At 33.3% G+C, this 14,679-nt stretch overlaps 1 protein-coding gene across 3 annotated transcripts in view; it reads right to left on the reverse strand.

Moving 5' to 3' along the window:
• Gria2 (glutamate ionotropic receptor AMPA type subunit 2) overlaps nt 1-14,679 on the reverse strand; it is a 152,947-nt gene that overhangs the window by 5,640 nt on the left and 132,628 nt on the right. For all 3 annotated transcript variants that reach the window (XM_058583885.1, XM_058583886.1, XM_058583884.1), the window contains exon 13: nt 69-316. In XM_058583885.1, coding sequence (XP_058439868.1) covers nt 69-316 — 248 coding nt within the window. The remainder of the gene's footprint in view (nt 1-68; nt 317-14,679) is intronic.

Consider the following 14,679-nt stretch of genomic DNA (forward strand, 5'->3'; position numbering starts at 1 on the left):
TAAAGACACATCAGGGTAGGTGGGATACTATAACAACATTTAGCACATTGTTATACTATTCCACCCACCTTAATGAGGATCCTTTAGGTGTAGCGATGCCATAGCCTTTGGAATCCAGGTTTCCACCAACTTTCATGGTGTCGCAGGGCTTCCTTTGTTCGATGTATTCATTCATAGTGGACTCCAGCAAGTAGGCATATTTTCCTTTAGACTTTCTTACTCTGGCTACTCCTTCAGCTGTAGTCCTCACAAACACAGAGGGCTCTGCACTTCTCATGTAGGTCCACATTTTATCAAACACTGCAATTTTAGATCTCTGCAGAAAAAGTAAGAAGCCCAAGAAAGCTAAGAGATGGTCTAATAGGTTTTGACAAAACACAAAAAGAAATAGTACTATTTCAATGCCGTTAGAGATGGGACATAGGCTTGTGACAAATATTCATTTTTTAACATTCTCCATGAATAGCAATTCTATCCTTATGTAAAATAATTTGGCTTTATATTATGAGGATCTCGAACAATTTGCTATGGCAAACAAGCTACTATATACCAAGAAGCAATTTTAAGGAGTCACAATTAATAAATGCACCATACTATCAATAAGACTAATTCAACTTAAAATACAACCCAAAAGAATATTTGTGCTTCCCAGATACTACATGATCTATCCATAATTATTGGCAGAACAAGAGTCTGTAATGTATATTCATAGATAAGCAAGTGGTGAGATCATAAGGTAATGCCCATTTGCTGAAGAATATAGAAATACTGAAAACTTCCATTAGATATAGAATGGATAAATCTAGAATAAGACAAATCTTTTAAAAAGTATTTATTGGCCATTTAAATTTTCTATGAACTAAACCAGGAAATTTCTCTTTTGAATATTTAAACACCAAAATACTAATCATTTCAAGGTGTAAACCTTTTTATGGGTGATAGGAAACAAAGAAGGGCTAATTGAAACCATATTATCGAAGGGACAATTATCTTAAAAACTGATTCAAAAGCAAAGATAGACATCAAAAGAATCTTTGAATATTTCCTGTTCAGAGCTAAAAGAGACTGAGCATGGAGTTGGAAAGTCAAAGCATTTGGAAGTCTGCTTATTTTTCTATGCAGTTTTCTCAAATGATTTTAATCCCTTTTGGGAAGGTGACTTTGAATAATCCCTTTTGTTATTGTAATGTAGGAGGAGGCTTGGAATGGAAAATTGATATTGAAAACTTTTAAAACTCATGAGATTTTTTTGGGGGGGTGTCTCATTTGATGTTTATTCCAAGGAATTTTAAAATTATAACCTTTATCTTACAGAAAGCAAGTCTAAGTCAATTCATTATAGCAGATATATGAGAAATACAGATTTATTTAGAATGCTGTCCTAGGAAGTCAGGCAGATTTACATATGAAAGCATTTTGGTGACAATCTGACAATCAAGGGTCAAGCACCAATAGAGGAAGGATAGGTTTTCATCACTGAGGTTTACCACTCACCTCACAGGGAAAGAAACTAGACAGTGTAGCCTTTCTATACTGTCACCAACTGAATAGGGACAGCTATACTGAGACAGGGCTTGGGGACAATTTCAGTCCAGTGGTTATGCAGTGAGAAGACAGGTATTCTCCATCCAGAATACTTTCATCTTAAATACATATCAATATTTCTCACTTTTTAATATTGTTTCTATCATCCAATCATTACCTGAAGCACTCTTCAATCTATTTCTCTTACTAGATAGTATCAATTCTTGTGATACTAGATTTGAAAATGCATTACCCTGTGGATCAGGCTTGCTCTGGGCTATGAACACACAACTACAAGATGGAAAGTTCTGCCAATAACTCAACTAGAAAAATTTTACCCTTAAGGCCTTTACAATGATTGGCACAATATATTTCATGTACTAGGTTCTTGATAAATGTCTGCTGTTGAATATTTGGGGATTTAATTAGGAAAATGACAGTTTTGCTTTTTCCAGATCTTTGCCTCCAGTAGAAATTGTTTATATTATTTTTCCTATATTCTGCCTTCCTATTCTCCACCAATTGCAAGATGCTACAGTATATGAGTTAGATTAAATTGCATGCAATCTTATTAAATTCCAAAGTTTCTCTGTAATATGAACACCCATAAAATCATGATGTTGAAATGTTTTGGAACAATATCATAAACTGATAAAGAAGAATTCAAAATGAAATTACATAATTATCTATTCAAATCATCCATTAACATGTCAATTAAAATAATGCTTTGTAATGTGAATATCCTTTGAGAAAATCCAAATATTAGCAATGAAATTTTGTTTTATTCATAAAAGATTTTAGTTAATTTTAAGAATATTTCTCAAAGTACAAATATATTATTTCTAGGAATTAACAGATTTTGCAATGTAATACAGAAAAATGTATCTAGCTATAGTGTTTTGACTGAGTTTCTTGATTTCTATCTTCCCAGTTTTGAACTATTTAAAAATATACAAGATCTGGCATTGTTACTTCATCTAGAACTACAAGTTCTATTAAGATAAACCACTCAAGTTTTAATGAAAGAACTTTACAGATACTGTAACATGCATGACATGTTTTTTAGATTGATTTTATGATATAATTTTAGAATAATAAAAATCTACAAATTATCCAAGACCTTACAATGAACATTGCTAATGATGCATCAGGTTAAAAGTAGCTTTCTTTCATAAGTAAGAATTTTTGTAAGTTACAATATTTTTTCCTAATAAGTTAATTCATTTGTCTCCTAGTTGTTAGTTTACTGTTCACTTATTTTTAATGAGCTCTATGTACATATATGAATACACCACAGTGAATCTCAACATCATTTATATCCACAAGCCTGGATTCCTAATTCGAATAAGATATATTCATTACATGCTTGTATAAATATATCAAATAGATTCTACTGCCATGTATAACTAAAAAACTAAAAGAAAAAATAATTTTTTTTAAAGTTAATGAGATGATTTCATAACCATATCTCTTCAAGAACTATCGTTTGAGCAAACTTAGCCAAAGGTGCACACCTACATAGTTCATAGAGTCTGATACTGTTATGTCAGTAATCACCACTCATTAGAGTGAGATATTTGTTGATTTGTATTTTATACCTACTTTTTAAAAAACATTTTTTAGTTGTAGATGAACACACAGCATCTTTATATATTTTTATTTGGTGGTGACCATGGAACTCATGCATGCGAGGCAAACACTTTTCCACTGAGCTACAGCCTCAGCCTTTTATAACTACTTTTGAAAGAACAAAAAAAGAATCAGACCACATTCTTAATAGAGACTCCAGCCTCTGAACCACTCATTTCTTAGAACATATTTACAAATATGCTTTTAAAAAATGAAGATTTTTATTCCAGATTTTAAAATTCCCATGTGGTCAGCTAAGGTAATATATTATAAACAGTGCTTCCTGTTAAAGTTCCAAATTCCAGCAATTCATGTTACAAGCATTCAATGTCCTACATCAAAAGCACCCAGGAAAATTTAAGCAATTGTCTGAAAAATGCAAATCAAATACTGATCAAATTGTCTCAATTAGTCCCTTTGTGTGGACTTAGAAGATGAACAGCCAGCAATGATGTTCACTACCTTCCTAAATCATGTTTAAATTTGAGCACATTTTAGCACAGTTGAAGAGGGAACACATGCAAATCATATTGACTTTTTAAAGAAAGTGCATATTTTCCTATCATTTGTAATTCTAATCTGAGTTTGGGTTCAGGAAAAGAAACTATGCAATGCAGAAAGAATTCATGCTGTTGTTTCTAACTGCTCCATAACATTTTTAATTATGAAAAAATATATGACATCAAATTTACCACTTAGTCATTTTTAAGTGTACCATACATACACATTGTGCTAAAGTAATACGCTTTGTGTACATTTCCATGCACTACAAGAACTATGCTGTATGTAGATCCACTGTACAAATTTCGTTCATACATTGTCCTCCTTTAGCTCATGGAAACCCAATGCTTTCTCTTATCTTCTCTTACTTCTCTAAACACTTTTTTCTTTTCTTCCCTACTTCCTGACTTTTATGGAAGTCTGTGTAGTAAGATCACAGGCTTTTCTCTTGCTACAATTTGTCTTGCTATAGTTTTGCAAAAATAATTTTATAGTTCTTTACATTTTAATACCATTTATGTTTAATACATAAGGCTAAGCAAACTATTGGAAGATGAAGATTTAAAAGTCAACATTATTTCAGCTTAATTCAAAGAGACGTTGAACTACTGAAGACTCATGATACACAGTAAAAATGTGAAAGTAATATTGAAATTAAAATATTAAGATTTCTTTGATTTAATTTTATTTTGCTATAAATTACTTTTAGATAGAAGAGGGGCTATAACAGGGGCACTAGAGAGGGGGAGACCCAACCGTTAGTACATTTTTTAAATATTTAAAATATTTCCTTAGATAAGCATTCCTTTGTTTATTAGCTCCTATTAAACTTTGATATTAAAACTATAATTTTGTATTAAAAGATTTATATTCAAATTCTCAGTTTAATGATGTCAAGAATCAAGTGAGTGGAAAATATTTTTAGAATCATTAATATAAGACGTGTTAGGTAATTAGGAACATTTCATAGGGGATCTCACATTTTCCTTCTCTTTTTCAAAATTACAATTTATTAAATAAGTTACTTGTAAAGGATTATGACATATTTTATAGAAGTGTGATTTGATATGTTTGTTTTCATGAGGATTTTTCCATATGACTAATCTACATTAAACATTTTTTCAAATAAAAAAATTTCAAATAATATTGAGGTCCATATCAAACTATGCTTGTAACACTAAAATGACAAAATTTCTCAGCTTCTTAAAAATTGAAATGGCAATTATTGAAGTCTATAATTATAAATATTTTTAACAGTTTAAGATTTTCAAATGATTGGTAACATAACAGAACTTACAAATCTCATCTTACATTCCAAGCCCTTTATTTGAGGAACAAGGCTCAGAAAGATTTTCTTTCCTATAACAGCAGATTGTTAGCTCATAAAAGAACCAGAAATGAATTCCAGATATCCATATCTTCAAACATGTACATACAGACTAAACTGAGACACAGTGCTTAGATAAATAGTGTTCTCTTAAAAAGTCACTTGAGAATATTATAAAATTTTAGAAAAAAATCCAGTTAAATATTTGTATATAATTTATTTATAGGCTAACTGATACCTGAGTAAATTATATTTTCAACAGCATTTTAATCAACTAAAAGTAAAGCTCAGTCTCAGAGCTCTTTTGGCATTCTGAAATTACTCTCAGATATGATAAATACATAGTTAAATTAATACATGCATTATTAATACCGTCATATTCTTTGGTAATTTTCTCCTTGGGAAACAATGTTTTTAAAATTTAAAATGCAATGATATTTCCATGTGTTTTCATTCCCTAATAAATGGTAAGTAATAGCATTAATGGAATATCCTACTAATTATATCTTATATGTTAACTACATGTATGTGCACATGTGTGCATACAAAGTGGATTTCTAGTGAAAAGTAAAGAGCAATTGTATTCCTACATATTTTACTTTAATAGGGTTACTTAATCAGCCCATTCAAGGTGTATTGTGAATAGATAATAGGTTTGGTATCAAAGGTTTTTTTTTTTTTTTTGTACCTGGGATAGAACCCAGGGGTGGTTACCCACTGAGCAACATCCCCAACTCTTTATATGAATAAATATATATATATTTAGAGACAGTTGTTTAGGGTCTCACTTAATTTTTAGGCTGGCTTTGAATTCATGAGCCTCCTGCCTCAGCCTCCTAAACTGCTGGGATTACAGGCATGTGCCACCACACCCTAATCATCAAGCTATTTAACAATATATCTAATAGTATTTTCATGGATTAAAGAATGAGGGTTATCAGAATTTTGTTGGTTTACAATAAAAACATACTCAAAAGCATTGGCTACTACCTTTTTTTGGGGGGGGGGCAGTATGGGAGATTGAATTTCAGGGCACTAGGCAATACAGCCACATCCCCAGCCCTATTTTGTATTTTAATTTAACATAGGCTCTCACTGAGTTGCTTAGTGCCTCCCTTTTGCTGAGGCTGGCTTTGAACTCAAGATCCTCTTTCCTCAGCCTCCAGAACTGCTGGGATTACAGGCTTGCACGATGGAGCCCTGCTGGTTATTACTTATTAATATGCAAATACTGATATGAATGAAAGCTGTCATCATACCATTGAATCTATTCCCAGTCCCATTTGTCCAGTATTTTAGTTTACAATTAGGTTGCTGACATAAAAGGCAAATATCCCAAATATTTGCCTTTTACTTCAAATTTGCAATATTATCATAGTAGATGATAGAATCAGTATTAAAATTGTATGGGCTTGCAACAATAAGCCAAAAAGCAAAGTGAAATTTAACAAGGATAAATACAAAACCCAGCATGTTGGCCGCAATCAATTTATATTCACAGAATGGAAGACATGAGGCTTACCACAATCCATATTTAAATTATCCAGGTTTTCAGTAAACCACAAATGTATGGCAAGCTATTAATTCAACTCATTTACCACAGAAGCTAATAAACTTGAAGGTTTGAAATAAAATAATAGAGTCTAAATGTTATAATTTAGATACAAGGTGTCCCCCAACAGCTGATGTATCAGACAATGTAAGAAAATTTTGAGGTGAAATGATTGAGTTATGAGAGCTTTAACCTAATCACTGCTTCAATTCACTGGTACAGACTAACTGGGTAGAAACTACAGGAAGGGAGGGTGTAACTAGAAGAAATAGGGATGCCTTCAGGGTTTATATTTTGTCTCTGGTGAGTGTAGTGCTCTGTTTCCCAGTTGTCATGTCCTGAGCTGCTTTCCTTCTCCACACCCTTCCACCATGATGTTCTGCCTCACTTGGGCCCAGAGGAATGAAGCCAGCCATCTATGGACTGAGACCTCTGGAACTGTGAGACCCAAATAGACTTTTCCATCTCTAAAATTGTTCTCATCAGGTCTTTTTGTCACAGTTGTGAAAACTAACAAAAATGTCAGATAACAGAATTTGAAATGCCAATGCACTGAGGACCATGCAGGATGTATAAGTGAAGTAAGTGATCAGGGATGGGGTAAGGTCAATGGTTGGACTGCACTGACTGCAGAATACTTGCCTTAGCAACAGAGTGTTTTGTTTTATTTTGTTTTGTATTCATGCAAAAGTTGTGATGCCTGAAAAACACAAAGACCCAGGTTGAAACTGGTCTGAAATTTTAATTTTCAGGCTCAGGCCAACATCCTCTATAAGTAGACCAGATCACACTCTAGTTCCAGATACCAGTTGCAAACATAACATTAGCAAACCTACATCCCCAAGTTTGGATAGCCATAATAAAGTGTTCGAAACGTGTTGAAAGAATGATTTAGAGAATTCAGAATTCTGAGTGAGAAAATTTAAGAAAGAGACAATACTTATCTACCTATGTTTGAGACATCTGTCAAATGGAAAAGCAAAAAATTATGTAAGTCAGAATGAGGACCAATGAATGAAAATATTTGGGAGGCTAGTTTTAATTTCAAAAGAACTTTCTAAAAACTGTAAGAATAAAATCTAAAGCAAAATGGAATTTGAGGATAAGAAAAATAGTAGGTTAAGATTCATATGGCAATCAGGCACAGTAGCACACACCTGTAATCCCAGTAGCTCAGGAGGCTGAGGCAGGAGGATCATGAGTTCAAAGCCAGCCTCAGCAAAAGTGAGGTGATAAGCAACTCAGTGAGACTCTGTCTCTAAATAAAATACAAAATAGGGCTGGGGATGTGGCTCAGTGTTTGAGCCCCTGTACCAAAAAAAAAAAAAAGATTTATAAGGCATGTTCAAGAACACCTTTGGAAGGTGAACTCAATAATGCAACAATATTTCTGATATGAACAGCACTTGGGAGTTTATTTGTAATTGAATCCCTATGTTTCAAGATAGCAAGGCTATCAGAGATCAAATGATGCATAAAGAACTTCTCTGCAGCATTTTGATCCAACCTCAACAACTTTTAAGTGTATGAGTGTGTGTGTTTAAATAATTGAAAGGCGGATGTAATTACGAATAAAACCTGGTTGTGTTGATTAATTGTTCTAGCCTAAAAGGCTATGAGATTCTTTTTTGCATAAATGAACAAATTTTCAGGGCATCACATTTTTTTTTTAAGAAAACAGACACACTACTGGACCATTTGCACTGCACTCTATTCCCACCTCCTAAGACTTTAGCATCTCTATGTATCCCATTAATAGGCTCCAATAGTGTTTCAATATTCCACAGTTACAAATAAGAAAGAAAGGAGCCCAATACAATGGCCAAATTTTTTCAAATAATCTTAAGAAATTGTGATTTAAGGGAAAAATAAAAAAGGACTCCATTTGATTTTAAAATAAGCAAATAAACAAAAACCTTGCACCTTAGGGGAAATAACATAAAAAGACACATGGTTGCAAAATCAGACAGCACCAGGAAACTACCCGCCATGATGTAGGGCCATGATGGGCCACAAATGGGCCTTTTGGTTTATCAGTCTGAATTCCTTCAGGAAATCAAAGATGTTGATTTCATAAGGGACAGATAGATGAGAATGGGGGAACACGAGGTTAAGAGAATAATCCTATAAAATGGGACTACTGTGCTGACCCCCACATGCTTTTTTTTTTGCCAAAAAACCAACTTGCCTGCACCCCCCACCTGGCCTAAGTGGACAGGATATGTCACATTTCTCAGCAAACTAAGGCAGGGTTAAAGGTAATCAGGTAATGAATGATGGGGGTTGAAAGAAGATGAAGACTGGTTATCAAAGAGAAAACAGTGGACTACTAATGGTTAACTTCTGTGACTGTATTCCTCTGCACTGTGGGTTACCAAAAACCTCCCGAGCCTGCCCTTGGTTACCTTTATGGGGAAGAAAGAGAGACAATAATTAAAACAGGGGTCTTAGGTCTATAAATTAGGAAGATGCACCCGTCCCATGGATACCCAGCTCTGGGGCCCCTTCTCTTCAGAGAAGTCTTGTGTCTGTTCCGTTCTTAAATAAAACTTGCTTCCTATGCTTGCCTCAGTGTGTTCAGGTGTTTAATCATCACTGGGAACAAGGACCTGTTCCTGATCTCAAAACTGGTATTAGCATATTCTACATTTCTTACCCTTGACTCTCACGTTATTAATGCATATGCAGAAACGGTATCTGTGTCCCCAAATAAATGTTTGTTAAAGTGTTTAGTACTCAGGATTGAATCTACGAGTGTTCTACCTCTGAGCTACATCTCCAATCCTTTTTATTTTGATTTGAGATAATTTCACTAAATTGCACAGGCTGGCCTCAAATTTGAGATCCTCCTGCCTTGGCCTCCAAAAAAGCTAATGTTTGATTCATGCTTGCTTGAAATAGAGGTTTAAGGACACTAATCTAAACCTTTCTGATAAAATGATCAAAGATGTTTTATTATTAAACATTGTCTTCCATACTTTAATTACTTTAGCTCAAGTCCACATTCTTTCTGCCATTTTAAGAATGAACTTCCATTAAAAATAATAATAATAAAAATTATATATATATATAAAATTCAAAAGAGTAATTTCATATTTTCATATTTATATTTATAATATGCTAGCAAAATCACATGGCTGGAAATGCCTTTTTAAAAATATCAAAAGTCAGTTAAAGAATTCTGAAAATTTTATCAACAATATTTATATTTAGTTGATATTTGATTCTAATAGCATGATTCTATTCTCTCTGCACAAAGCTCTCCAGCTAATTATTACTATGTTTATTTTCACACCTAGTGTGGAAAATTCAGATGATTATTTTCCTTACAACCATAAAGTGAATTGAACACTAAGTCATCTGGAGTATCTGTACTCTTTATTCTTAAATTCATCTTCACTGCAAAGCATCCAAATGGGAATTTTTAAAGGGTTTTTAAATGAAAGATTTAGTCCCAAATTATTTCTGTACTGTGTTAACTTTTCTAGCTATATTAATTGTCCTCATGATCTGCAGTTGGTGTGAAAAGGAATGCTTTCTTTTTGTTGGAACAATAACGTTCCTGTAACCTGATCTGATCTAAGTGTTAAGCCAGTAGAACTTAAGGTGGTTTCCTCAATGACCCAGTTGGATGGGTAGAGAGCACAGACCTTTGCAGAGAATAGCTGTGGGATGAAAGTCACTAAAAGAACCCCTTCACCCTGGAAGAAGCTATCACTGTGCACGACAGTCATAATTCAAGAAATAGACAAGACGTTTCCCTTTCTTAGTACTTGGGCCACTGAAAACAAATGATCTCTCTGGCGTTGTCTACATGTCTTTAGTTGTCCAGTCCTATGAAATTTGAGGACCACTACATGAACTGCATGGACCTGAAAGGGAGCAATACTTTTTAAAGGAAACAATGGCAAAGTCATCTAAAATTTTGATCTTTCCTGCACGGTTCACCTAGCTAGAGCCAGCTGAATTGAGACAGAGGACAGAGTCTCTTTCCAGGCAGCTTAGACTGATTGTGTCCTTAAAGTCTTCACAAACTCAGTGCTTTCTCAGATGTTCTGTGGAATTGTGAGAAAAATTAAAATGTCAGAAAAAGAAAAACTGCCAACCAGAAAGGAAATGATTCAACTTGTACTGGATCATTTAAAGAAGGCTTGGGCATGAGAGTTGTCAGCTGTGCAGATTGTTCTGCTATAATAAAGTCCACAGAAAAACCAAGGAGGAGAAATTGGTAATAGATATGACTAACCATGCATGAGCTGACTTATATGCACAGCACTATTTATTGCTTATGTACTTATATTCAGCATGTATCTAATGCCTACTAATTTAGAAACTATTTAACTATTTAAGCACTTGTGAAAATCTGTAAAACATATATTCTGATACAAGTAACTTTCCACATATATGGGAATATACATATAGCTATACTCACTTCATTTCTAAAAAATTTGAAAGATGGAATATATATGTGTACTGATATTCAAAAAGCTAGACCTCCATATTCCTGCTTGCACATAAATGGGCAATACTGTGGCAGAGTAATAATTAGCAGTACCCAGAAGAAATAAAATAACATGGAAAATAACCCCAAATTAGTGATATCTGTTCTGTACATCATATTGATGAAGAAACAATCATGTATTGTTGCTAAATGAAAACAGTAACTGGAAAATTATAACAATATAGTTCTACAGGGGAACTGCTATAATGGCTAGAACATTTTTACCTATAAATGTATTTCAATTTGTATTTATGTGGAAATATAAATTAGTGTATATTATGCCACAGATGAAGTAAGAAGAAAAGATTGCTGCCTCTTAAAAGGAAACTCCTAATTGTTATCATTCTCTGGTAATCATATATGCATATATTATGTGTATGTGTGTATATATATATATATATATGAGAGTTCCAAACTAATCTTTTCACTTAAATAAGGAACAGTTGCCTTATTACTAGTTGTCTATCATTAATACTATTTCAAAACTCTGCAAAAAGACTGATGCTGGGTAACAATAGCCTACTTTAATGGATTTAATTAGACTAAATTTATCCTTTGCAAATGGGAATGATTGGTTCCATTAAGTGAGCAGGGAAACACCTTTATTTTGGCAATGGTTTAGAGTCTTTTCTTTATCAAATTGAAATGATTAAAGTAGATCTATTTTGTAGACAGTGCACCATGCCCCTCATCTTTACAGATAAGAGAACCAGAGGTTGTAGTGTGAAGATTTAGGACAGGGATGAGGAGGCAGGTTCCAATCTGCAAGTTAATCATAGTGTCACATGGATTGATGAATTAACAGGCCAATGATAGGTTTATATACAAAAGTCATTTTCTGTCCTAAAAACTTAAGTTTCATGGGAACATAATGCATATAGGTTCTATAAAATCATTATCTACAACACAATCACATAATTGAAGATCTGTCCTATTTTATTGAGAGAAGAAATTATCAAAATGTGAAATTCTAAAAACAGTAGTTTCTAATTGAAAGCCTAATTCTTTCTTAATTATAGGTGGGCTACAGTGGCACTATAATTAGAATGATCAGCAACTCCAAAATGATTCAGGTGTTATCATTCACTCTGTATAAGTAACGTGCATGGGTTGTATAAGCAGAAAACTGCAGAACATGAAGTTGCCAATTTACTTTCCTCACTTATCTTGGTAGTTGCCCTCCATTTACTTTCTCCTTCCAGCCAAACAAAATAAATGTTTTATCAATGTTTAAATAAATGTTTTATTAATTGAAAGATTGTCATTGAAGAAAAATATATGTTAAATTAGAAAATTTGCAACTTCAACTGAACTTCTAAAACTATTACACTGATTTCATTAAAGTAATATTAATACAACCTAAAATCTGAAAGTAGTTTAGGCTTTCACTTGAACAACTAACATCACTTTTGTATGAAAAAGGTCCCTATAAACTACAAAATATTCATCTCATAATTGCATATAAGGTGCTTTCATTTCAACAAAGATTTCATGAAATCATTCATTAATGTTGAGATAATAGACTAAGAGCTCAGAATTCTGAATTTGATTTTTAAAATGTACATGAACTTCTAAATGTTCATAAGTTGTTTTTCATTCTTGAGTTAGTTATTTAAAATTTAGACAATGACCTAGGTGCTCTGACCAGTTTCTCCAATGCTAACTAATCCAAAGCTCTTGCTTAGATAAAAAATAAAAAATAAAAAAAAAAAAACCATGGTTGATATAATAAACACAGCAATAGACCTTTAAATAGTAATATAGCTAATAATCATTAAATTGTAAAAGAGGATACAAAGGAAGAAAGCTATCAACAAAATCAAAATAAGTCATATTAGGAAGAATAAGATAAATGTTAGAGCTTTGAAGATTAGCCGATGATACCAAGTATGTGGGCACACTCCTATAATCTCAGAAATTTGGATCTGGGATAATAAGGCAAGAGGATCACAAGTTCAAGGTCAGCCTCAGCAACTTAATTCATCAAAACTTTAAAAAAAAATTAAATTTTTTTTAAAAGGTTAGGATATAGATCAGTGGTAGAGTGCCCCTGGGTTTATCCTTTCACCCCTAAAAAATTTCTTCTTGTACAATTTTTTTGTCAAAAGTTTCTTCTTCTACATGTAATTAGTTATTTTCTTGGGTTGTGGGTCTGAGAGTAAGTACCACAGACAGCCAAAGAACAAAGTGTAGAGTACATGTCTTCAGTCTGTCTTCAGCTCACTTCATCTACACCCTCTTTCCTTGGAGGCTGGTCACTACCGCAATCAATCTGTCAGCATTCACCCTCTTCTGAATGTACCTTACAGAGACTCCAAAGTCCCTAGAGCCAAAGAACAATTGAGAAAGATATATGATGAATATGAATTTTTGGAATACAATTTCCTTTGCAACTTTTTCTCCCAGATACTTAGAAATTCAACCATACTACAGCTAAAAAACTGCAGTATACCTTAGGATTAAAAAAAAAATACCAATGAATATCAAATATTTTTGTTTCCAAAATGTCTCCAAATTGTCTTCATCTTGTTTAATACACTGTACATGACAGTCTGTGAATAGTAAGTATGTGCTCAAAAGGAAATATTTATGGATGCTGCCGGAAAACCATAGTACCACAGTCAATATTTGGGGTGTCAGAAACAAAAATAAGATTTTCCTATTATCATCATAACACCCAAATATGAAATATTAATATAGAAAGAAAAGTTGTTCAAAATTATTTACAAACTATGAACACTTTTTTATTTAATCCCCCTTAGAGAAATAAGTCTTTTGTATACATATTTTTTCAAATCTCAACCATGTCATATATTTCAACAAAATAATATGATGAAGCCTTATTCTATTAATATGTGCTGCTATATAACTTTTGCTTTCTGACACAAACACAATAAATAATGTGGCTTATGAGTATTTTTGAGCTCACATTCTTCTTTCTTTAGATAAGAAGAAGCTGGCTATAATGTTATATGCATTGAGACTTAGCCTAGGTCATTTTATCACCAGTTCTTTTGGAGCTATGCTGAGAGGAACTGTGGGTATCTGCTTGCATTTCAGTCATTACTGACACTCTAGCATTACATAAGCAAGCATGGATGTGACCAAGAACAGACCAAGGGAGCAGTGAAATAAATTCAGATATCTTGCCTTACAAGGAAAAAGAGTGCAAGTAAAGAATTCAGATTAGTAGTAAAATATCTCAGCATATTTACTAGCTGCCTGAATTTGTCAAGTCCCTCAAATTAGTTTCAGTTTAAAAATGCATCAAATTCCAACAAAAATCATCGCCCTGTTTTCTGTTGCTATCACAAGTTACCTGAGGTTGGATTTTTATTTTGAACAAAATTGTTAATAAGTTCAGAGTTTTGGAAGTTGAAAGTCCAAGACTGGGAAGCACCATCTGTCTGGTCTCTGGGGACAGCCTACTTAGCTGTGACCCAACATGGTGGTGAGAAGGGAATAAAAATGGTCACATGCAAAAGAGACCAAGTGCACGGGATAGCCTCACATTATAACAATCCACTATCACAAAAACTAACCAGAATCCCATGAGATATACATTAATTCCTTCCAAAGACTGTGCCACAAATGACCTAATCATCTTCTGCTAGGTCCTTTCCTTAAAGGTTCTACTACCTTTCA

The sequence above is a fragment of the Marmota monax genome, unplaced genomic scaffold (genome assembly GCF_021218885.2).
Source record: "Marmota monax isolate L192 unplaced genomic scaffold, Marmota_monax_Labrador192_F-V1.1 WCK01_AAM20220418_F8-fsc00002, whole genome shotgun sequence".
NCBI lineage: Eukaryota > Metazoa > Chordata > Mammalia > Rodentia > Sciuridae > Marmota > Marmota monax.